At 61.9% G+C, this 24,481-nt stretch overlaps 2 protein-coding genes across 2 annotated transcripts; both read left to right on the top strand.

Annotated features, from left to right (window-relative positions):
• Nucleotides 1-944: 944 nt before the first annotated feature.
• On the top strand, nt 945-10,746 carry LOC139674179 (zinc finger protein 777-like). The gene is made up of 6 exons (XM_071560354.1): nt 945-1,068; nt 2,701-3,093; nt 4,199-4,325; nt 4,922-5,035; nt 6,034-6,288; nt 8,346-10,746. The coding sequence occupies exons 1-6, from the start codon at nt 1,045-1,047 to the stop codon at nt 9,434-9,436; spliced, it is 2,004 nt and encodes a 667-aa protein (XP_071416455.1). The 5' UTR covers nt 945-1,044; the 3' UTR covers nt 9,437-10,746.
• Nucleotides 10,747-15,627: 4,881 nt separating this feature from the next.
• LOC139674190 (E3 ubiquitin-protein ligase TRIM7-like) lies at nt 15,628-22,996 on the top strand. Its single transcript, XM_071560372.1, has 7 exons — nt 15,628-16,062; nt 17,692-17,778; nt 18,081-18,311; nt 19,240-19,262; nt 19,536-19,651; nt 19,900-19,932; nt 21,769-22,996. The coding sequence occupies exons 1-7, from the start codon at nt 15,667-15,669 to the stop codon at nt 22,278-22,280; spliced, it is 1,398 nt and encodes a 465-aa protein (XP_071416473.1). The 5' UTR covers nt 15,628-15,666; the 3' UTR covers nt 22,281-22,996.
• The last annotated feature ends 1,485 nt before the right edge of the window (nt 22,997-24,481 follow it).

Genomic DNA, 24,481 nt, shown 5'->3' with positions numbered 1-24,481 from the left:
CCTCCACTGTCCCCCAGTCCTCCCAGTGCCCCTGGCCCCCTATTCCCCCCACTCCCTCCAGTCTCTCTGGCTCCCTATTCCCCCCGTTCCCTCCAGCTTCCCTACGCTTCCCCCAGTCCCCCCCTGTCCCCCCACTGTCCCCCCCAGTCCTTCCAGATCCTCCCAGTGCCTCAGTTATTTCCAGTCCCTCCAGTGCCCGGGTCCTCACTGTCCCCCATTTCCCCCCAGTCCTCCACTGCCCCCCCCGAGTCCAACTACAGTCCTTCCAGATCCCATCAGTGCCCCTGTTACTCTCCAGTTCCTCCAGTGCCCGGGTTCTCACTGTCCCCACTGTCCCCCCCAGTCACTCCAGATCCCATCAGTGCCCCAGTTACTCTCCAGTCCCTCCAGTGCCCGGGTTCTCACTGTCCCCACTGTTCCCCATTCCCCCACTGTCCCCCCCAGTCCCTCCAGATCCCCCCAGTGCCCCAGTTATTCTCCAGTCCCTCCAGTGCCCGGGTCCTCACTGTCCCCACTGCCCCTCATTCCCCCCAGTCCCTCCAGACCCGCCCTGTGCCCCAGGTTCTCTCCAGTCCCTCCAGTGCCCGGATCTTCACTGTCCTCATTGTCCCCACTGTCCCCCATTCCCCCATCCCGGTGCCTGTGCCGGCGGGGGGGCCCCGACGGGGCGGGGCGCAGCTGCCTTGGGGCCGCCAGGGGGCGCTGTTGTCGCTGCCGGCCCCGCCCCCGGCCCCGCGGTGACAGCGCCCCCTGCCGGCGCGGCGGGACGGCCGGAGCGGGAGCGGGAGCGGGGCCGGACCCGGAGCCGGAGCCGCGCTCGGTGTCGGAGGAGCTGCCGCCGCCACCGCCGCCGCCGCCGCCGCCGCCCGGCCCGCCCGGCCCGCCCCGCCCCGGCCCGCCGCGCCCCGCCCCGCCGCGCCGCCGCCCCGCCGCGCCGCCCCGCGCGCAGCCCGATGCCCGGCGGCGGGCGGAGGTGAAGCGGCGAGCGGGCGCTGGATCCTGCCGGCCGCGGCCCCCGGGGCCCCGGGCACGGAACAAAGGGCCATGGCCGAGGGGGCCCCCGCTCAGGTAACGCGCGCCCGCCGCGGGGCCGGGCCCGGCGCGCCCTCGCGGGCCGCACGTCGGGGCTGCGGGGCCGCGCCGTCGGGGCCGCGGGGCGGGGGGCGGCGGGCGCTGTCAGCGCGGGGGCCCTCCCGCCGCACCGCACCGCACCGCACCGCACCGCACCGCACCGCACCGCACCGGGGGCGCGGCCGGGGGCGCGGCGGGCGGCCCCGGGGGGGCGGCGGGGCCGCGCCGAGTCCGCACGGGCCTCCGCGGCCGGCGGCGCCCGCGCTGCCGTCGGGGCCGGGCCTGGCCGGGCCGCCGCACCCCCCCCGCCCGCTCTCCGGCCCCGCCGCCGGGCCCCGCCGCCCCCCGCCCCTGTCACCGCCCGGTCCCCATGGCGACGGGGCGCCCGCAGCCCCCCGGGTGTCCCCCCGCCGTGCCCATGGCAACGGGGCTCGGCTGGCCCGTGTCACCGCCCGCCTCCCCCCCACCAAGTGTCACCTCCCGGCCCCGCGCTGTCACCTCCCCCCGGCCCCGGCGCGGCGGGTCCTGCCCGTCCCGTGGGACCGGCACGGGGCCCGTGTAAGCGGCTTAGCGCGGACACGGGGACGTCCCCGCCGCCCCCGGGCTCTGCAGCGGCCCCCCCGCGGAGTCCCCGTCACCCGTGGGGGGTCCCCGTCACCTTTGGGGGTGTCCCTGTCACCCCGAGGGCGTCCCCATTACCTTGGGGGGTGGTCCCTGTCACCCTGGGAATCCCTATCACCTCGAGGGGATCCCTGTAACCCCGAGGGTCACCATCACCTCGAGGGGGTCCCTGTCACCCCGAGGGCATTCCCATCACCCAGAGGGGCGGTCCCCATCACCCCAGCGGGGTCCCTGTCACCCTGAGGGTGTCCCCATCACCTTGGGGGAGGTCCCTGTCACCCTGGGGGTCCCCATCACCTTCTGGGGGGTCCCTGTCACCCTCGAGATCCCCATCACCTCACGGGGGTTCCCTGTCACCCCAAGGGTCCCCCACCTTGGGGTGGGTCCCCATCACTTTTTGGGGTGTCCCCATCACCCCGGGGGTCCCCATCACCTCATGGGGCTCCCTGTACTCCCAGGGGTCCCCATCACCTTGATGGGTCCCTGTCCCCCTGGGCGTTCCCATCATCTCATGGGGGTCCCTGTTCCCCCAGAGGGTCCCCATCACCCCAGGGTGGGTCCCTGTGCCCCCGGGGATCCCCATCACCCCAGGGGGTGGGTCCCTGTGCCCCCGGGGATCCCCATCACCCCGGGGTGGGTCCCTGTGCCCCCAGGGATCCCCATCACCCCGGGGTGGGTCCCTGTGCCCCCGGGGATCCCCATCACCCCAGGGGGGGGTCCCTGTGCCCCCGGGGATCCCCATCACCCCAGGGGGTGGGTCCCTGTGCCCCTGGGGATCCCCATCACCCCGGGGTGGGTCCCTGTGCCCCTGGGGATCCCCATCACCCCAGTGGGGGGTCCCTGTGCCCCTGGGGATCCCCATCACCCCGGGGTGGGTCCCTGTGCCCCCGGGGATCCCCATCACCCCGGGGGGGGTCCCTGTCCCCCCGGGGATCCCCATCACCCCGGGGTGGGTCCCTGTCCCCCCGGGGTCCCCCCCGCCCTGACCCCGCCCCACTGTGCCCGCAGGCACCGGAGCCGGTGCGGCCGCCGCGCTGCCCCTCGCCCCTGCGGCCGCCGGCCGGCCCCGAGCGCACCTCGGAGCGCGAGACGCAGACGGCGGAGCTGTCCCTGACCGTGGTGACGGCCGTGCAGGCCGTGGAGAGGAAGGTGGACTCGCACTCCACCCGCCTGCTCGACCTGGAGGGCCGCACGGGGATGGCGGAGAAGAAGCTGATCGACTGTGAGAAGACGGCGGCGGAGCTGGGGAACCAGCTGGAGAGCAAGTGCGCGGCGCTGGGCACCCTCATCCAGGAGTACGGGCTGCTCCAGCGGCGCCTGGAGAACATGGAGAACCTCCTGAAGAACAGGAACTTCTGGATCCTGCGGCTGCCCCCGGGCAGGAAGGGGGAGGTCCCCAAGGTAACGGTGTCCTGGGGTGAGGCCAGACTGCCCACTGAGGGCAGGACTGGGGTGGGGGAGCAGGGACAGCCCCAGCACAGGTGAGTTGCTCCCTGTTGGAGCTGCTCCTTCCCAGCTTGTGCTCCTCTGGGACTAAAATACAGTAGGACACAGACCAGGGACACATCCTGGTGCTCAGGCTGGAGGTTTTAGTTCTGCACAGCCCAGGAGCCATTTACACCTTTTTTGTTGTTTTTTTTTTTTTTCCCCACCATTGGAACAAAACCCCTGCAGATTTAGTGGTTCTTTCTTTTTGACCACCTTGGTGCTGCAGAGTCTCCCAGGCTGGGGAAGGAGAAAGCTCTGGGATTTGGAGAAGGCAGATGAGTTCCCTGGGCTTAGCTGAGCTCTGGAAGGAGCCCACCATCAATATTCAGTCCCTACTTAAATTTCATGACCTTCCTGCTAGAGGAAGGTGTGCAGGTGGGCCCACAGGGAACATGGGAAAGGGAATGACACTGGAGAGAGTGGAGAGGGTTGGGAAGAGGGGGGCTCAGGCCCTGCACCCCGTTAGTGCAGTCAGGGAGCAGAGATGGAGCACCACCTTTTCCTTTGAAGAGCTGCATTCCCACATGGCACAGGTTGCACATCCTGGGTTTGTCCTTAGGAATTGCTCCCTGGCAAACAGGCTGGGAGTCCATGGCCTGCTCCAGCCCAGTGGGCACACAGTAACTAAGGATAATGGGCAGCCCTGCAGGTCTAGGCAGAGTTTTCCCTGGAGTTCGGGGGTAATTGAATCCAGGGGTTACATCAGCTCATCCATAGGGATGAGTCCAGCCCAGCATCCAGGTTTTCTCTCCTGTATGGTCTGTCCAAGCCTGATCACTCTGCAGAGTGCAGAGACTGAGAGGAGGAGGTTGGGGTCCTTTGGGGAAATCCCAGTCTGGATTCAGCTCTGGGAACCATCCATTTGGCTGAGACCTTTAATCCCATAGAAATACCTGCCCAGGGGTTATTACAAATGCAAAAAGCAGCTGGTTGGTGGCAGTGGAGGAGCTGAGGCCTGGCTGGAGGTAACACTGCTGGGGACAGAGGCAGCCCTTGAACCAGTGCCCTTGTGGTCCAGGTGCCGGTGACGTTTGACGACGTGTCCGTGTATTTCAACAACAAGGAGTGGGAGAAGCTGGAGGAGTGGCAGAAGGAGCTGTACAAGAATGTGATGAAGGGGAACTACGAGTCGCTGATCTCCCTGGGTAAATATGGGGCACGTTCTCTGGGGCTCCTTCTGGCCCCTCCATGGAAATGCCCTTGGATGAGACCAGAATGTCCCATTTTAAAGACTTAAAAGCACAGAAGGATTCCAGGCTGGGTTCGTTCCCAGTTTGTGCCGTGGTGCTGTCTTGGCTGAGGGGGATCTCCATAGGCAGGTGGGCTGGAGACCTCCCAAGCCTCTTGCACCTGGAGAAACCAGCACCTTCTCCGTGGCTGTTGGAAGGGCTTCCCTGATGTTCTGGGTCTGCAGTGGGTACCAGCCCACGCACCCTCTTAGAGGAAACTTCTGCAGAGGGAAAAATTGTCTGATGTGATCTGTGCTTTGGGGCATTTCCTGTGGAGGTTCAGGAGAAATCCCAGCTCTGCTGGGAGCTGAGAAATGCTTTTGGCTTGAGAGCCAGGATTTGTCTGAGAAGTTCTAAAACCCCATCAGAAAAACACAGGATTTTGCTGCCCACGGACCCTCTGGCTGTTCCCGAGTGTCTTCCCATGTCCCCCAGGCACTGGGGAGAGCTGGAAGCTGGTGTTAGATTCCCAGTGCAGTAATCCCTCTCTCCATTCCTCTGTCTCTCAACAGACTATGCAATTTCCAAACCTGGGGTTTTGTCTCAGATTGAGCAAGGAGAGGAAACACGGAGCAGGAATGAGCAGGACCTGGAGGAGAGTGAGATCATTACTGATGCCACAGCAGGTGAGACCTTGGCACAAGGGGAGCCCTGCTTGTGTCCCAAGGAGCTGCTCATCACTGGGCTAAAAGCAGGTGTTGCTGGGAGCTGTGGCTCTGGGGTTTGTCAGGAGGAACCTTGCCTAGGAAGAGGATAAGTTTGGCAGATCAGAGATTTGATGTCCAGGTACAGCTCAATGTATAAACCAGGGCAAGAGGAGCCTGGAGTGTTGGGCACTGGGAGCCATCAGCAAGGGAGGCATCTGCAACCAGACCAGGTCCTCAGGGAGCCAGTGTGCCCAGCAAGGAAGGAGAATGGCATCCCACTGGGAAAGCCCATCCACGCAGCAAATCCTCTTTACCCTCTCTTTGTGTACCTGGGTTTATCCTTGGACCATCCTCCTGGACAGGGAAATCTGCTCCCATCCTGCACACAGGGAGATGGAGCACTGAGGGGTTTCTGCAAGGGCAGGGCTGGGCTGGGAGGAGGGCACTGGGGATCCTGAGTTCCAGAGTGACTCCTGCTCTGGGATAAGGGGGGCTGATAAGGAGATAAGGAGGTGTCCTAGAAGAGGTCAGCTCCACTTCCTGTCCCTGGTGCCAGGCTGTGGATGTGGGGTCACTCCAACCCCCTCCCCATGCTCTCCATCACAAGGATTTTGAAGTTAAGTCCAATAAGAAGAGGAAAATCCTCATCCCACAGGGAGCTGCAGCCAGGGGTGTGGGGTGGCCAAGGGGTGCTGAGCTGTGGCCCCGAGTCCCAGGTGGGCAGAGCAAGTTCCCTGTGCCTGTGGAGCATCCCAGGGGAGGGGCAGGAGCATGGCAGGGATGGAAGAAGGGCATGGTTGGCAGAGATGGGAGAAGGGCAGGGTTGGCAGAGATGGGAGAAGGGCAGGGTTGGAGGGAGAGCAGCAGATGAAACCCCTGGGTGGGATGGGTGGCTGGAGCCAACAGGGAGGGTTGTGAGCAGTTTCTCCTCCCGGCTCCTGGGAATGATGGTGGGTGGGAATCTCTCTTTGCTGCAGCTGGAATAAGGGTTGTGATCAAAACGGAGGAGCTCCTTCCTGAGGACAGCCCTGAAAACCCTGAGCTGCACGTCATGTCGGGGCAGTCCGAGGGCAGCTTCCAGAGCCCGGACGAGGAGGCCGCCTGTGAGAGCCCCTATGGCTCCGTGTCCCCCCCGAGGGACCTCCCGGGAACCAGCCTGGGCGACTCCTCCGAGTACGGAGCCGACTACAACGAGATCCAGAGGGTCATCGTGCACCACGGGAGCTGCACAGGTGGGCCCTCAGCACGCGGCTCTGGGGCTGGGGGAGTCGGGGAGAGGTGGGGAGTGGGTTGGAGGGACAGGAGGAGTTAAATCTCCCCAGAACCAGCTCCAGAAGGAAAGTTTGTGGCTGCAGCAGGCTCAGGAGTGGCTCTGCTTAGAGGTGAGGGGTCCTGCAGGTCCTGGGGGATCCACCAGCGTGGAGGACACTCAGGCAGGTCTGCAGGACAGGCAGGAGCGTGGCAGGAGCTCCGTGGCATCCGAGCTGCCAGGAGGGAAGGGGAAGGTGAGGTGATGTAGTGGAGACATGAGATGATGGCACCAGGCCTTTCATGTATGGAATTCTGCCAGGTAGGCAGCACACAGAGGCCAGATCCTGCAGACCTGCTGTGAGGGTGGAAATGGGAGAGCAGGGAGATGGGAGGTTGGGAATGGTGGATTCTCTCCTGATGGCTTTGTGGTGGTGTGACAAAAACCAGAAGGAGAGAATTGGGCTCTTGAGGGCCTCAGCTCTGCCTTGGGAATCCTGTGGTCTGCTCATGGTTTGTAAAGGGAAACCAGCCAAGCCACCAGTGGGACTGGAGCTGGTCCTTGTCCAAGGTGTGGGGCCAGGCTGGTTGGGCTGAGCAGGAGCTGTGGTGGCACTGAGTGGGATGGAGGGGCCGAGCTCCTGAGTCCACAGTGGAGAGGGACAGGAGGAGGACCCGGATTTCCCCAGGGGAGCCACAGCTTTGATACATCTCAGCTTCCTGTTCCTGGAAGAGCACATAGGCCTGGCTCAAAGTCCAGCACGGGGTGATGTGAGGAATCCACTGTGGATTTCTTCGGGACACGCTGCCCATGTGTGTCCTTGACATGTGTCCTTGGGATGTGTCCCTGGGATGTGTCCCTGTCACAGCCAGTCTCACCAAACAAAAACACCAGCTCACTTCTGGCGTTGGTGAAACAAGAGGGAGCCTGACATCCATCCATCCGTCCGTCCATCCATCCATCCCACCATCCATCTGTCCGTCCATCCATCCGTCCATCCATCCATCCATCCATCCATCCGTCCATCCGTCTGTCCATCCATCCATCCATCCCTCCATCCCTCCATCCATCTATCCATTTATCCTTCCATCCATCCATCCATCCATCCATCCATCCATCCATCCATCCATCCATCCCACCATCCATCCATCCGTCCGTCCATCCATCCATCCCACCATCCATCCATCCATCCATCCATCCATCCATCCATCCATCCATCCATCCGTCCGTCTGTCCGTCCATCCATCCATCCATTCCTTCATCCATCAATCCATCCATCCATCCATCCATCCATCCATCCATCCATCCATCCATCCATCCATCCATCCATCCATCTATCCATTTATCCATCCATCCATCCATCCATCCATCCATCCATCCATCCATCCATCCATCCATCCATCCATCCATCCATCTATCCATTTATCCATCCATCCATCCATCCATCCATCCATCCATCCATCCATCCATCCATCCATCCATCCATCCATCCCTCCCTCCCTCCCTCCCTCCATCCATCCATCCATCCATCCCACTGCTGGTCACTCCAGGAAGGAGGGGGGTCTCTCGCTGTGCCTGTCACAGGGAGGCAGTGCAGGGGCCATTCCCAGGCCGGGTGTGCTGTGCCAGGAGCAGAGCTGGACACTGCCAGCCTGGTGCTGTGTGTCCGTCGAGCCGTGCTGTGCCGGAGTGCTGCTGTATCCCAGTGAAATGGCAGCAGGTGGAGCTGCTCCGGAATCACTCGGCAGCACAAGCCGACACAAACCAATGGCGCTTCTATCTCCGACATGGAGCACGATGGAGCTGCCAATGTCCTGGCAGGAGGGTCTGAGGGCACCCTCAGAGGTGGTTTTTCTGAACTCCACAACGAGGGGCAGATTCCCAGCGCTGGGGGGCTGCAGCTGAATCACATCTGGGTGGTGGGGCAGGGCAGGCAGGGCCCAACAGCCGCAGCAGCTGTTTCTGTAGCACCCCCTGTGTGCATGAAAGGCCACCCTGTCACACCCGGTGCCCCTGACGCTGTCGCTGTTTCCCCCTCAGAGGACGGGATCGTGATCAAGACGGAGGAGGAGGAGGAGGAGGACGACCCCGACGCGCTGGAGCCGTGCGCCATGTTCTCGGGCAGGGCGGAGCCGCCGCCGTTCGCCGGCCACGAGGCCGCGCTGGGCTGCGAGGCGCAGTGCAGCTCCAAGGGGCAGCCCCGCGGCCTGGCTGCCCGCGTCAGGAAGCCGCCGGCCTGCGACAGGGACTCCGGGGACATGAAGCCGGCCAGCGCCCAGCAGCGGAACCGCGCGCGGGAGAGGCCCTACATCTGCCCCGAGTGCGGCAAGAGCTTCATGCTCAAGATCAACTTCATGATCCACCAGCGCAACCACCTCAAGGAAGGGCCCTACGAGTGCCACGAGTGCGACCTCAGCTTCCGCAACAAGCAGCAGTTCCTGCTGCACCAGCGCAGCCACACGCGCCGCGGCGTGGGGGTCCCGCGGCGCCCCGAGCACGGCCTCAAGCCCCCGGCGCGGCCGCCGCCGCCCGGCAAGCCCTACAAGTGCTCCGAGTGCGAGAGCAGCTTCAGCCACAAGTCGAGCCTCAGCAAGCACCAGATCACCCACGTCGGGGAGCGGCCCTTCACCTGCGGCGAGTGCCGGAGGAGCTTCCGCCTGCAGATCAGCCTCCTCATGCACCAGAGGATCCACGCCGGCAAGAACGAGATGGCCTTCCTGTGTCCCCAGTGCGGGAAGAACTTCACGCGGCCCTCCCACCTGCTGCGGCACCAGCGGACTCACACCGGCGAGCGGCCCTACCAGTGCAGCCAGTGCGAGAAGACCTTCAGCGAGAAGTCCAAGCTGACCAACCATTACCGCATCCACACGCGGGAGCGCCCGCACGCCTGCGCCGTCTGCGGGAAGGGCTTCATCCGCAAGCACCACCTCCTGGAGCACCAGCGCATCCACACGGGCGAGCGGCCCTACCACTGCGCCGAGTGCGGCAAGAACTTCACGCAGAAGCATCACCTCCTGGAGCACCAGCGGGCGCACACCGGCGAGCGGCCCTACCCCTGCACCGAGTGCACCAAGTGCTTCCGCTACAAGCAGTCCCTCAAGTACCACCTGAGGACGCACATGGGAGAGTGAGGGGCTGCCCACGGCTTCCTCCCCCTCCTCTCCCTCTCTCCCTCCATCCCTCCATCCCTCTCCTCCTCCTCCTCCACTCATCTCTCCCGCCCTCCCTCCATCCATCTCCCCCCACCCCAGCTCAGGGCATGGACATCAAGGAAGCTTTGTGTGGTAGCGCCGCTGGTCTGGTGGAGACTGGGCTGATTGGAAATAAATTAATGAGTTAAAGCAAGCAATGCGCGGCAAAATTAAAAGATTATATATATATAAAATTAACAGAAGCAGCTGATTTAGGGGGAATCCTCACCACCAACAAAAGAAACCTGTACAGGGTGTTTTGCCGGAGTAGGACTCGTAACTGCTTTTTAAATCTACTGTTTGGGTTTTTTTAATAAATGTGGAGGAACTTTTTTTTTGATAAGCAACCTTAGGGTGGGCAAGATTTTTTTTTTTGTTTTGTTTTGTTTTGTTTTGTTTTTAGTTAAATGCTCTGTAGGCTGATTCTGGCACAGTCACTTTTTGTCCAGGAGCTCTGCAGAGGTGCTGCCATGTCCCAGCTTTCCGGGTGGGACGCAACAGCCGCTCGTCAGCGTGTGGCTCCAAGGAGCTCCGGCCGGGGGGAGGTGAGTAATTAACAGGTCCAGCTAATGAGGAGGTTCTGCGTGTGTCTAGATTGGAAGCGCTGGTAGGTGCCTGCCTGGCTCGCGGGGCTGTGATGCACTCCTGAATTATACAATAGAATAAAATTCTAGTTGCAGTAAAAGACCCTTTTTCTGGTAGGACCCCTCCGCAAGGCTCCTCCACACACTCATTCCTGGCGCTCAGTCCTCCCGGGGGTCCGGCATTCCTGCTGCCACCAGAGCAGCACCGAGGGCATCGTGGTGCGGGGGGTGTGGCCGTGGGTGCTGTGGGCTCACCATGGACCTGAGCACAGACTCTTGGTGTGTTTAACTGCTCTTCTGCTCTCTGAACCAGTGGCAGGAGCAGCAGGATTGCTGCCTCAGCCACGCAGCAGGTCCTGGGCTGGCTCTGAGAAGAGCCCTGACCAGCTCGGGGCTGCCTGTGGGAGATGTCCCAGGTCCCGGGTCCTCACTGTGGGGTCCCTCACCACGTGTCACAGGGGGTGGGACAAGGGTCCATCTTGCTGTCCCACCAGCTGGGCTCCCTGTCATCCAGCTTCTCCTCACTGCACCTCCTGAGGCTGGGCTGTGGGTGCATCCGAAGGGCCGGCTGTGGCCACAGTGGTGACACCAACTCCCTGGAGCACACTGGGCTCCTTCCCAGTGGTGTCAGATCTGTTGGACAGTGGCATCAATAAACAGAGTGATGATGGGATTAGTTGTCAGGACCCGTTAATGCCTTTGCAGAACCAAAGTCCTCACCCAGGACTTCCCTGGCGTATGAACCCTTCCTGAATTTGGAATGTGCAACCTCTTCTGTGCCAGAAAGCACTGGAGAGCAGCACAGCCACATGGAGCTGCCAAGAGCCACCAGCCAGTCACTGCTGTGGACAGGAGCATTTTGGGGCTGCCAGGACAGGCTCCAGCCAAGGTTCAGCCTTCCCACTGCCCAGGTGGTGCCTACAACTCCCTGGAAGGAGTTTGGGTGTGCAGCCTGACATGGGTTGATGCTTCCATCCCTGGAAGTGTCCAAGGCCAAGTTGGACAGGGCTTGGAGCGACCTGAGGTAGTGGAAGGTGTCCCTGCCTGTGCCAGGGGCTGGAATGGGATGAGCTTTAAGGTCCCTTCCCACCCAAACCATTCTGGGATCCCATGCAAAGTGCCATGATGGGGCTGGTTATCCCGGGAGGGAGTTGTGGGTGCAGGACAGGGGGTCTGGTTGCAGCCCCAGGCTCCTCAGCAGCCTCCCTGCATCCCTCTCATCCAGCCTGGATGCAATTAAGGGGAAGAAGGAAATAAAAAGCACAACTGCTTGTGTTTGTCACACTGGCAGCAGCACAGCCCTGGCAGCATCCTTTTTCCTTCCTAAAAATGGATGGATTCAGCTTTTTCTTGGCAAAACCAGCACTAAGGAGCCCTTACCAGCCTGGCTGCCCCTCTGCAGTGCCAGGACCTTGGCACGGCCAGGCTGGCAGTGCCCGTGCTCTGCTCCATGTCACTGGGCCCCACCTGGCACCTCCTCTCCTCTCCCCCTCATGCTGCTCCTCTGCTGCTGCACACAATGGCACCAGTCCCTGGACTGCCAGGACTGAACAACATCCAGGTGACCTTCAGTAGCTCCAATGTCAACAAGGCATCTCCCACACCCCAGGGAGGACAGACATGGCCATGGCACCGAGCACTGACCTCGGTGGTGGCTGTGGGCACAGATCCGGGGGTGGCACAGGCAGGAGCAGCCTCGCTGCCCCCTGAGCCATCTGCAGGGGATCAGCAGGTTTATCACCCTCCACTCAGTCATGGGGGGGTTGTCTGAGTGCTGCTCAATGCCACAACACCAGAGGGGTGAACACAAGACCCATGGGCTCCTCCAGGGCTCACAGTGTCAGAGGGTTGTCCCCGGGTGCCAGGGGAGCTGGACATGGGTGCACCCAGAAGGCAGCAGCTCTGGGGACAGGGGACAAGCAGGACCCACCACATCTGGGCTGTGAATATCCCCTGGCAGCACTCCAGAGGCTCTGGATGACCAGGGATATAAGGATGTCGCCCTGGGGGGCTGCAGGGATGGTGAGCAGGGGCTGGAAGTGCCACGTTGACCCTTCTGGAGCCTCTGGACAGAGCCTGGATACCCACCGGGGCACCCAACTGGGGCACTGGGCAGGGCACAGCCATAGCAGGGCAGTAACTGCCTGGGGAGGGGGGGTTTGACTGTTTTATCATGTCAGGGGTGCACATTGCCCCCCCAAACACTCCTTGGGCCCCAGCTGGCAGCACGTGAGGGTGGCAGAGGAGCCAGAGTGATGGCTGAGCACGGGGGGCTGGTTTGGGGCACCCAGCACCCTTGGCAGTGGCACAGAGGGGAGTACACAGCCCCTCAGAGGGGCACGAGTGGCTCCAGGGGCTCCTGGGAACCCTCTGCTCTTCCCTAAGCACCGCTGCTGCTCTCCAGGTGTTTTGGAGCCGTGACAAGAGGGAAGCAGACACTGGCAGAGGTGCTGGCAGCCATGGCATGTGGGGATGGGAGCTGGACCCCCGGCCTGGAGCAGCTGTGCATTTGGGGGGCTCTCAGGAGAGCAGGACAAACTGGCAGAGCAGTGTGGGGCAGCCCAGCACAGGATTACCCACAGCTCCCCGGGGGCACAGCTGCTGCTCCGACACAATCCCTTACAGCTGCACTAACCCCAGCGCAGGTGGCTGGGGAGTGGCTCCGGCAAGAGAGGGGGATTGGGAAGGACCCCGAGCCAAGCCTTGGGAAGGATCTGAGCGCCAGCCTCGGGAAGGATCCCAGAGCCAAGCCTTGGGAAGGATCTGAGCACCAACCTCGGGAAGGATCCCAGAGCCAAGCCTTGGGAAGGATCTGAGCGCCAGCCTTGGGAAGGATCCCAGAGCCAAGCCTTGGGAAGGATCCCAGAGCCAAGCCTTGGGAAGGATCTGAGCGCCAGCCTCGGGAAGGATCCCAAGCAAGCCTTGGGAAGGATCTGAGCGCCAGCCTCGGGAAGGATCCCAGAGCCAAGCCTTGGGAAGGATCTGAGCGCCAACCTCGGGAAGGATCCCAGAGCCAAGCCTTGGGAAGGATCCACACACCAACCTCGGGAAGGATCCCAGAGCCAAGCCTTGGGAAGGATCCCAGAGCCAAGCCTTGGGAAGGATCTGAGCGCCAGCCTCGGGAAGGATCCCAGAGCCAAGCCTTGGGAAGGATCTGAGCGCCAGCCTCGGGAAGGATCCCAGAGCCAAGCCTTGGGAAGGATCCACACACCAACCTCGGGAAGGTCGCGCTCGGCACCTCCGTCCCACCAGCACAACCGAGTCAGGGCAAAGCTCCCGAGTGCCTTCCAGGTTATTGATTACATTAATTTAAGCATCCCAAGCATCCGCAGGAGTTGGCAGCACGGAGCTGGAGCGTGCCAGCTGCACCCCGGGGGAAGGCTGGGATGAGGGCTCACACTCACACTCACACTCACACTCAAACTCACACTTACACTCACACTCACACTTACACTCACACTCACACTCACACACACTCAAGCAGACTCAACCCTGCCCTCCCTGTCTGTGCCCACTCATGTGGGCTGCCCACGGCCACATGTGTGTGCAGACACTGGCACACGCAGCACACACAGCACACACAGAGGGGGGCCCTGTCTGTGCCCCCTCCTGGTGTTTTCCTGCTCGTTCTTTCCTGGTTTGCACACACACACATGGACACACACATGGACACACACAGACACAGACACATGGGCACACAGACACATGGACACACACAGACACACGGACACACACAGACACACACAGACACAAGAACACACATGCGCACACACATAGACACACACACACATGGACACACAGACACATGGACACAGACACAGACACACGGACACACACACATGGACACACATACACACATGGACACACACACATGGACACACACAGACACACATACACACAGACTCACACACATGGACACACACAGACACACATACACACACACACACACACACACACACACACATGGGCACACACAGACACAAACACAAACGGACACACAAATGTACAGACACACACATGTGTGTTCTGAGATCCAGGCACAAAAATATACAAAGGGAGAGACAGGAACACTCCTATGCATACACACACATGCATGTACTTATATGGATGCACACATATGTGTACACACATACACATGTAAGACACAGATGGCCACACAGGTGCCCACATGGACATATAATGTACACATCCCTGTATACAGGCACTGCCACACACACAGACCTGCACACCAACAACCAAATGCATATGTGGAGACACAGACACATGTGCCCATAGAGTGCACACACACACTCACACATGCTCACCCCACACATGCACACACGCTGTGATCCATGTGAACACATGTGCACACACATGTACAGAGAGACATGCACACATCAGCACACATCTACAGACAGATATCCACCCACAGGTGCACAGACACGCAAGCATGGATGCACATCCATGTGCAGAGATACACATGCACATATACATGTGCACAGATACACATTAACACACACACACGTGCACAGACATGCATGCACACACCAGCACATACACATGTGCACACTCACATCCATGTGCACAGACACACACGCACACACCAGTACATGTGCACACACACATCCATGTGCACAGACACATGCACACACCAGTACATATACATGTGCACACACACATCCATGTGCACAGACACACACGCACACACCAGCACATACACATGTGCACACTCACATCCATGTGCACAGACACACACGCACACACCAGTACATGTGCACACACACATCCATGTGCACAGACACATGCACACACCAGTACATATACATGTGCACACACACATCCATGTGCACAGACACACACGCACACACCAGCACATACACATGTGCACACTCACATCCATGTGCACAGACACACACGCACACACCAGTACATGTGCACACACACATCCATGTGCACAGACACACATGCACACACCAGTACATATACATGTGCACACACACATCCATGTGCACAGACACGCACCCATGTGCACAGATAAGGAAGGATGTATGCACATCCATGTGCACAGACACACATGCACACGTGAGCACACACACACAGACTCACAGAGAGACACACACACATAGAGACACATAGACAGACAGACAGACACAGACACGAAGACGTGCACACAGACACACACACAGACACAAAGTCGCACACAGAGACAGACACACAGACAGGCACAAAGACGCACACAGAGACACACAGACTCACACACACACAGACAGAGACACTCACACACACACACACACACTCTCTCTCTCTCTCTCTCTCTCACACACACACACACACACACACACACACACACAGACACACAGAGACACACACACAGAGACACACACACACATACACCCCCCCCCATACAGACACAGACACACACTCACACTCTCACAGACAGACATACACACAGACACACAGACACACACACAGAGACAGAGACACAGACAGACACACACACTGCCCCGTCCCCAGCCCATTCCCGGCCCCGTAACCCCGCCCCATCCCGCCGCATCCCTGCCCTCCCCGTCCCATCCCGGCGCTTTCGCTTTCCCTTTCCCCGCGGCCATGGCTCGGGGGATGCCGGCTCTGGGCGAGCAGCTGGAGGCCGAGGCCACCTGCTCGGTGTGCCTGGAGCTGTTCTCTCGACCGGTGCTCACGGAGTGCGGGCACAGCTTCTGCGAGGGCTGCCTGGAGTCCCTGCAGCGCTGCGGCCCCGCCGCCTGCCCGCAGTGCCGCGCCGCGCTCAGCCCGGGCCTGGCGCGCCCCAACCTGGCGCTGGCGGCCGTGGCCGAGCTGGCGGCGGCGCTGCCCCGACCCGGCCCGGGGTGCCCCGAGCACGGCGAGCCCCTGGCGCTGTTCTGCGAGCCCTGCGCAGCCCCGCTCTGCGCGCTCTGCCTGGACGAGCCCCCGCACCGCGCGCACCGCGTGCGACCCGCGCAGCGCGCAGCACACCAGCTGCGGGTACCGCGGGCACGGGCTGGGGCTGCGGGTACCGCGGGCACGGGGCACGGCTGCGGGCACGGGCACGGCTGCGGGTACCGCGGGCACGGGGCACGGCTACGGGCACGGCTGCGGGTACCGCGGGCACGGGCACGGCTGCGGGTACCGCGGGCACGGGCTGGGGGTACCGCGGGCACGGGCACGGCTGCGGGTACCGCGGGCACGGGCTGGGGGTACCACGGGCCACGGCTGCGGGCACGGGCACGGCTGCGGGTACCGCGGGCATGGGGCACAGCTGCGGGTACCGCGGGCGCGGGGCACGGCTGCGGGCACGGGCACGGCTGCGGGTACCGCGGGCACGGGGCACGGCTGCGGGGCAGGGAGCTCCGGCACGGGTTGGGGGTACCACGGGCACGGGGCACGGCTGCGGGGCAGGGAGCTCCGGCACGGGCTGGGGGTACCACGGGCACGGCTGCGGGGCAGGGAGCTCCGGTACAGGCGGGGGGCACCGCGGGGCACGGGCTGGGTGCCTTCGAGGGACAGAGTCAGGATCACCGCGGGGCACGGGCTGGGTGCCTTTAGGCAAAGAGCATCCCCTCAGGGCATGGGTTGGGTGCCTTCAGGGACAGTCAGGGGCCCCTCGGGGCACAGGTTGGGGTCTGTTTGAGGGACAGAGTCCCCTCGGGGCATGGGTTGGTGACCCCTCCAGACACGGGCTGGAGTCCCATCTGGGCACACATCTGGGGTCCCTTCAATGACAGGTTGGGGTCCCCTCTAGGCATGGGCTGGGGGCTTGTCTGGGCACACATCTGAGGTCCTTTTCAGGGATGGGCTGTGGTCCCCTCCAGGCCTGGATGTGGTCCCCTCCATACAGGGGTGGGATCCCTTCCAGACTGGCATCTGGGGTCCCTTCCAGACACAGTTCAGGGTCTCCTCTGAGCACAGACTGGGGTCCCTCAGGGCACAGTCCCTCCACACACAGGTTAGGGTGGGTCCCTGCCCAGCCACAGGTTTGGGGCCTGTCCAGCTGCTGGCTGGGCTCTGTCTGGGGACAGTTTTGGGTCCTGGGCTGGGATCCCCTGTCCCATCCTGCTGGTTCTCCCGCAGTTCCCACTGCCCATTGCCTGCTCCCAGCCCTCCCAGCAGCACAGGACCCTCTGCCCCACCCCACTGTGCCCCACACTGTCCCTTGTGCCCCACACGTCCCCAGCCAGGGTCTCTTCCCCCAAATGTGGCTCGTTGTGCCACAGGGGATGGCTTGGAGGAGCACGAGGGATTTTATGGAATCCAGTGAATTTATGGAGCATGTCTGAGACACTGCTACTGTCACTGCAAACCTCTTCCCACAAATCCCACTTCCAACACCAGAAGTTGTTTTTCCTAATGAGAAAAAACAAAAAACCCACAAACTCCAGGGTTTCCACATGAAGCTATTCCAGAAATGGTTCTGGCTAAAACAGCTGTGGAAGGGGATGTCCCCAGCCTTACTCTTGTGTGCTTGGAGAGGTGGGTGCTGCAAACCCACAGGCACCCAGGGGTCACCCCCAGAGTGGGATTGTCCCCACAGAGGCTGTTTGGTGACATCATGTCCCCACTGCAAAAGTCACTCTGAAATTGCCAAATCCACCTTTCTTTCCCTCCCCACTGCAGGAGAAACTCCAGAGCAACCTGGATGTTCTACAAGAAGCAAAGGAAGAATTGAAATCCAAAGGAGAGCCAGAAAGTGTGAAGCTGCTGGTGTGTGTTCCTCTCCATGCCTGGCACCTGCTCCCAACCCACCTTCCTGGGCATGTCCTCTCTCTCCCTCCCCCCATATATTTCTTTCCATGACAACAATGCTTTCCTCTCTCCCTCTCTGTCCATCCCATATCTCCTCCTTGGGTCCATCAACGTCCAGACTTGCCACCCTTCTCTCCAGTCTTCCATCTTTTCCTCTGCAGGATCTCTTCTCCCTTTCTGTGTGCCCCTTGCCCCTCTCCCCACACCGTGCCCGTGCCATAGGCTGGGGTAACTCACGGCCTCCACGTGGTGCCTTGCAGGAGAAGCTGGGCCTGGAGGAGGCAAAGCTGAGGGACACCTTTGAGGAGCTGGAGCAGTTCCTGCGGGAGCAGAAGGAGATGCTGCTGTCCCAGTTCCCCCCAGTGTTCCTGGAGCTGGTCACGAGGTCCTCTGAGTACAACTCCAGTGTTTCAGAGAGGAAATCGCTGCTGGACACGCTGATTGCAGACATTGAGAGGAAACAGGAGCAGCCGGAGGTCGAGTTCCTCATGGTGAGGCTGGGGGCACCCACCTGGGCACTGTGACCCCCAGTGAGGCTGGGGGCACCCACCTGGGCACTGTGACCCTATGGTGAGGTTGGGGGCACCCACCTGGGCACTGTGACCCCCAGTGAGGCTGGGGGCACCCACCTGGGCACTGTGACCCCCAGTGAGGCTGGGGGCACCCACCTGGGCACTGTGACCCCATGGTGAGGCTGGGGGCACCCACCTGGGCACTGTGACCCCATGGTGAGGCTGGGGGCACCCACCTGGGCACTGTGACCCCCAGTGAGGCTGGGGGCACTCACCTGGGCACTGTGACCCCGTGATGAGGCTGGGGGCACCCACCTGGGCACTGTGACCCCCAGTGAGGCTGGGGGCACCCACCTGGGCACTGTGACCCCATGGTGAGGCTGGGGGCACCCACCTGGGCACTGTGACCCCATGGTGAGGCTGGGGGCACCCACCTGGGCCCTGTGACCCCCAGTGAGGCTGGGGGCACCCACCTGGGCACTGTGACCCCCAGTGAGGCTGGGGGCACCCACCTGGGCACTGTGACCCCATGGTGAGGCTGGGGGCACCCACCTGGGCACTGTGACCCCATGGTGAGGCTGGGGGCACCCACCTGGGCACTGTGACCCCCAGTGAGGCTGGGGGCACTCACCTGGGCACTGTGACCCCGTGATGAGGCTGGGGGCACCCACCTGGGCACTGTGACCCCATGGTGAGGCTGGGGGCACCCACCTGGGCACTGTGACCCCATGGTGAGGCTGGGGACACCCACCTGGCACTCTCTGCCCCCCCGTGCAGCCCGGAGTGGTGCCAGTGGCAGAGTGGCTGCTGTGGGTCAGGGGCTGCCGTGCTCTCTGAGGGAAGAAGAGGGTTGGGATGAGGTGTGGAGTGCCCCCCTCCCTGATGCTCTGTGTGTTCTCTCTTCCAGGACATTGGCAAAATCCTCAGCAGGTAAGAACTGGGCTTGGTGTCACTCCTGCAGCTCTTTTGGGCAGAGCTTTGGGAGCACTGCAGGAGCAGGGAGGGACCTGCTTTGTCCTGCTGAGTGTTTGGGATGTATCGTGGTGTTCCCGGGCAGCAGAGGCCGTTGCCCCCTCTCAAAGCCGTGGTTCCTGTGCTGGGACACAGCTGCCCTGGCTCTGTGGCTGCAGGGATTGTCCCCATTTCCCCCTGGGTGCTGGCTGCTGGCTGGCTCAGGGCTCCTCTCCCTGTTGTGCCCCTCAGCTGTGAGGCAGCCAAGGCCCCGATCCCGGAGCCGGTTTCCCTGGAGCTGCAGAGGACTGTTGAGACCCTCTCTGAGACGTGCCAGCTGGTTCTGGGCACAGTGGCTGAATTCAGAGGTAAGGCCCTGCTGGCTCCATGCTGTGCTTCCCCTGGGCTTGGCCAGCAGCAGCAGATCCTCGGTGCCTGGTGCCTCTGCCTGGGGTTTGGGAGCAAAACTGCCCCTCTCCAGATGGGAACCACCTCCAGGACAGGCTTCCCTGGAGCCTGAGGCTCTGAGAGCCCGTGTCTGGCTTGCTGTCCTGATGGGGAGCAGGAGAGGTGCCACGGGAGGGGAAACTCATGCATCTTCCTTTCCTTCTTCCAGAGAATCTGCAGAGCAAGACAGACAGAGAAAGGGGTAAGTTTCTGGAGCTGATGGGCACAAATGAAGGAGAAAAGCTTTCCAGGATGTGTTTCCCCATGTCCTTGGCACAGAGATAGGCTCACACCACAACATCTAAAACCAGCATCTGTCTGGAACTGTGTCCTGTTGTTTTGACTAGTCCTGCTGTGAAATTCCTGATCTGTCCCTGTGCCAGGCAGTGCCAGTGGCACTGTCCTGCGACACAGAACGAGGGCCAGGCCAGCATGAGCTGTGTTGGGCTGTGACCAGTTCAGCAGAGGGGCTGTGTGTGTTCTCAGCTGGCATTTAGAAGTGCCCCCCTCAGTTTTTGGGATGAGTGACTTGAGCACAGGGTGGTTGTGCCTTAGTTTCCCCCACGCTGCAGTCCCTGGAGGAGGGGGTTAGCAGAGGGCCTGGGGTGGTGACACTGCGCTGTGACACCCGTGTGGCCTTGTGGGATGGCCACGGGATGGCAGCAGAACATCCCACATGGATGGGGTGGGTGGCTCCAGCTCCGGAGGGTGGTTGCCCAGTTAGTCGGCAGAGCAGGGTTAGGAGCTGGTTTTCCCTTCGGAGAGCACTTGTCCCCCTTGTCCCAGGAGCAGGGACTGGCTGGCAACACTCCTGCCTTGCAGCAATGCCCCCTCACACCCACGGGGTAACTGCTGCCCACTCCCAGCCTGCCTGCAGAGCCAGCAATGCCAGCAGAACTGAATGCAGGTTTAGCAAAGTCCATTGAGTCCGTCCCCTGCACGTGGGGACACTGTCTGGCTTGGTCCTGCTGAGGGCAGGGCAGGATAGGGCAGGGAGGGTCTCATGCCCTGTGGCACCCAGGGGGCTGCAGGAGTGCCCACTGTGGGGACACTGCCTGGCTCGGTGCTGCTCAGGGCAGGGCAGGGCAGGGCAGGGAGGGTCTCATGCCCTGTGGCACCCAGGGGGCTGCAGGAGTGCCCACTGTGGGGACACTGCCTGGCTCGGTGCTGCTCAGGGCAGGGCAAGGCAGGGCAGGGCAGGGAGGGTCTCATGCCCTGTGGCACCCAGGGGGCTGCAGGAGTGCCCACTGTGAGGACACTGCCTGGCTCGGTGCTGCTCAGGGCAGGGCAAGGCAGGGCAGGGCAGGGAGGGTCTCATGCCCTGTGGCACCCAGGGGGCTGCAGGAGTGCCCACTGTGTGGACACTGCCTGGCTCGGTCCTGCTGAGGGCAGGGCAGGGCAGGGAGGGTCTCATGCCCTGTAGCACCCAGGGGGCTGCAGGAGTGCCCGCTGTGGGGACACTGCCTGGCTCGGTGCTGCTCAGGGCAGGGCAAGGCAGGATAGGGCAGGGAGGGTCTCATGCCCTGTGGCACCCAAGGGGCTGCAGGAGTGCCCACTGTGGGGACACTGCCTGGCTCGGTGCTGCTGAGGGCAGGGCAGGGCAGGGCAGGGAGGGTCTCATGCCCTGTAGCACCCAGGGGGCTGCAGGAGTGCCCACTGTGGGGACACTGCCTGGCTCGGTGCTGCTGAGGGCAGGGCAGGGCAGGGCAGGGAGGGTCTCATGCCCTGTGGCACCCAGGGGGCTGCAGGAGTCCCCACGTGGGGACACTGCCTGGCTCGGTGCTGCTGAGGGCAGGGCAGGGCAGGGCAGGGAGGGTCTCATGCCCTGTGGCACCCAGGGGGCTGCAGGAGTGCCTGCTGTGGGGACACTGCCTGGCTTGGTGCTGCTCAGGGCAGGGCAGGGCAGGGCAGGGAGGGTCTCATGCCCTGTAGCACCCAGGGGGCTGCAGGAGTGCCCACTGTGCTCCCAGGAGCAGGGAGGGAGAGGTGCTGTTGTCTCCTCAGTGGGCACAGGCTGACCCTTCTCTCTGTCCCTTAGAGCAGTTCTGGCTGGACGCAGACACGGCGAGCCCCCACCTGGCCCTGTCGCAGGGCCACAGGACTGTGCGGCTCGCAATGAGCCCCCGGGAGCTCCCCGACACCCCCGGGAGGTTCACGGGCAGCCCCAGCGTGCTGGGCTCCCGCGGCTTCACAGCTGGCAGGCACCACTGGCAGCTGGAGGTGGGCCCGGGGCACAGCTGGGCCGTGGGGGTGGCCCTGGAGTCCGTGCCCAGGAAGGACTTGCTCAGCGCGGCCCTGGGCAAGGTGTGGGCCCTGCGGCGGGACTGGGACGGGCAGTACACGGCGCTGCACGTGCCCCCCGCCCCGCTGGCACTGAGGGACGAGCCCCACAGGATCAGGGTCTGCCTGGACTACGAGGGGGGCCGAGTGACCTTCTACGACGTGGAGAACACGAGGCAGATCCTGCAGTTCGAGGCCTCCTTCAGCGAGAAGGTGTTCCCGTTCTTTTGGCTCTGGTCAGCAGAAACCTTCATCCGGCTGTGTGACTGATGGGGTCACGTGTCTGCTGTCCCCTGCCCGTGCCCTTGGCTGGCTGAGCGTGGCAGTGCCACAGCACCACGCTGCAGAGTCCCCTCAGCTCTGCTCTTGCCGTGTCTGCTCCTCCTGATCCCTTTGGAGCATTAAAGATGTGCTGTTCTGTCCCAAGATGTGACTGCATGCTGGTGTCCTGGCTGGATCCTGGGGTGTCACTGTCCCCAGGGTGTCACTGTGCCCAGGGTGGCAGTGCCACAGCACCACACTGCAGACCCCCCTCAGCTCTGCTCTTGCTGTGTCTGCTCCTCCTGATCCCTTTGGAGCATTAAAGTTGTGCTGTCCTGCCCCAAGGCATCTGCTTGCTGGTGTCCTGTCTGGATCCTGGGGTCACAGTGTCCCCTGGGAGGGACACTGGGTGTCATTGTGCCCAGGGTGGCAGTGCCACAGCACCACACTGCAGAGTCCCCTCAGCTCTGCTCTTGCTGTGTCTGCTCCTCCTGATCCCTTTGGAGCATTAAGGATGTGCTGTCCTGCCCCAGGGTGTGTCTGCATGCTGGTGTCCTGGCTGGATCCTGGGGTGGCAGTGTCCCCAGGGTGGCAGTGTCCCCAGGGTGGCACTGTGCCCAGGGTGGCAGTGCCACAGCACCACACTGCAGAGTCCCCTCAGCTCTGCTCTTGCTGTGTCTGCTCCTTCTGAGTCCTTTGGAGCATTAAAGATGTGCTGTCCTGCCCCAAGGCATCTGCATGCTGGTGTCCTGGCTGGATCCCCGGGATCACAGTGTCCCCTGGGAGGGACGCTGGGTGTCATTGTGCCCAGGGTGGCAGTGCCACAAGCACCACACTGCAGACTCCCCTCAGCTCTGCTCTTGCTGTGTCTGCTCCTCCTGAGTCCTTTGGAGCATTAAAGTTGTGCTGTCCTGCCCCAGGGTGTGTCTGCATGCTGGTGTCCTGGCTGGATCCTGGGGTGTCACTGTGCCCAGGGTGGCAGTGCCACATCATCACACTGCAGAGTCCCCTCAGCTCTGCTCTTGCTGTGTCTGCTCCTTCTGAGTCCTTTGGAGCATTAAAGATGTGCTGTCCTGCCCCAAGGCATCTGCTTGCTGGTGTCCTGGCTGGATCCTGGGGTGACAGTGTCCCACCTGTCCCTGTGGGCACTGGGGACACAGGAGTGGTCAGGAGGGAGGCAGAGGAGATACTCTGATGGCCCATGCAGGTCCTTGGCAGCGCTGCATGGCTTGGTGTGGGGTGATGTGTTGTAGGGCACAGCCACCCAACTCCCCGGGGGTCAGGGTGGAGCCAGGAGCTGATAACAGCAGCTGAAATACCGTGTGAAAACAGTTCCTTGTAAGGAGAATGTTCAGGGAGGGCAGAGGGCGGGCTGGAATGCTGGAGAGAGGGCACAGCCTGAGCTTGTCCAGGCTGGAAGAGCAGCAGGAGCTGATAGAATCATGGAATGGATTGGGTTGGGAAAGACCTCTGAGTTTATCAAGTCCAACCCTTGGTCCAACTCCAGCCCCTTTACCAGATCATGGCACTCAGTGCCACGGCCAAGCTCAGCTGAAAACCTCCAGGGATGGGGAATCCACCCCCTCTCTGGGCAGCCCATTCCAATCCCTGAGCACTCTCTCTGCAAAGAATTTCTTTCTCATCTCCAACTTCAATTTCCCCTGGCAGAGCTTGAGCCCATCGTGCCCCCTTGTCCTATTGCTGAGTGCCTGGGAGAAGAGACCAACCCCCAGCTGGCCAGAACTTCCCTTCAGGCAGTTCCAGACAGTGCTGAGGTCACCTCTGAGCCTCCTCTTCTCCAGGCTGAACACCCCCAGCTCCCTCAGCCTCTCCCCACAGCACTTGTGCTCCAGTCCCTTCTCCAGCCTCGTTGCTCTTCTCAGTTGGGTTGGAAGAGACCTCTGAGATCATCAAGTCCAACCCTTGATCCAACCCCACTGTGATCACCAGCCCAGGGCACTTTGTGCCCTGGGCTGGTGATCACAGTGGGGTTGGATCAAGACATGGTGGATTCTCTGTCCCTGGAGGTGGATTCTCTGTCCCTGGAGGTGGATTCTCTCTCTCTGGAGGTGGATTCTCTGTCTCTGGAGGTGGATTCTCTGTCTCTGGCCCCACTCCAGCCCCTTCAATCTCTTTCCTGAGCTGAGGGGCCCAGAACTGCACACATGAGGATCTGTGGGATCCTGGATGGGCAGGGAAGGAGCAATCCT

This window comes from Pithys albifrons, chromosome 7 (genome assembly GCF_047495875.1).
Source record: "Pithys albifrons albifrons isolate INPA30051 chromosome 7, PitAlb_v1, whole genome shotgun sequence".
Classification (NCBI taxonomy): Eukaryota; Metazoa; Chordata; class Aves; order Passeriformes; family Thamnophilidae; genus Pithys; species Pithys albifrons.
Note: the sequence above shows the minus strand (reverse complement) of the source record. Positions and strands in the feature narration are given on the sequence as shown.

Excerpts from the sequence above, each read along its gene's own strand:
- LOC139674179 (XM_071560354.1), top strand. The coding sequence starts at position 1,045 with ATGGCCGAGGGGGCCCCCGCTCAG. Across the intron at positions 4,326-4,921 it reads CGAGTCGCTGATCTCCCTGG|ACTATGCAATTTCCAAACCT; the intron begins GTAAATATGGGG and ends GTCTCTCAACAG. Across the intron at positions 6,289-8,345 it reads GCACCACGGGAGCTGCACAG|AGGACGGGATCGTGATCAAG; the intron begins GTGGGCCCTCAG and ends TTTCCCCCTCAG.
- LOC139674190 (XM_071560372.1), top strand. The coding sequence starts at position 15,667 with ATGGCTCGGGGGATGCCGGCTCTGGGCGAGCAGCTGGAGGCCGAGGCC. Across the intron at positions 16,063-17,691 it reads GCGCAGCACACCAGCTGCGG|GAGAAACTCCAGAGCAACCT; the intron begins GTACCGCGGGCA and ends TCCCCACTGCAG. Across the intron at positions 19,263-19,535 it reads ATTGGCAAAATCCTCAGCAG|CTGTGAGGCAGCCAAGGCCC; the intron begins GTAAGAACTGGG and ends TGTGCCCCTCAG.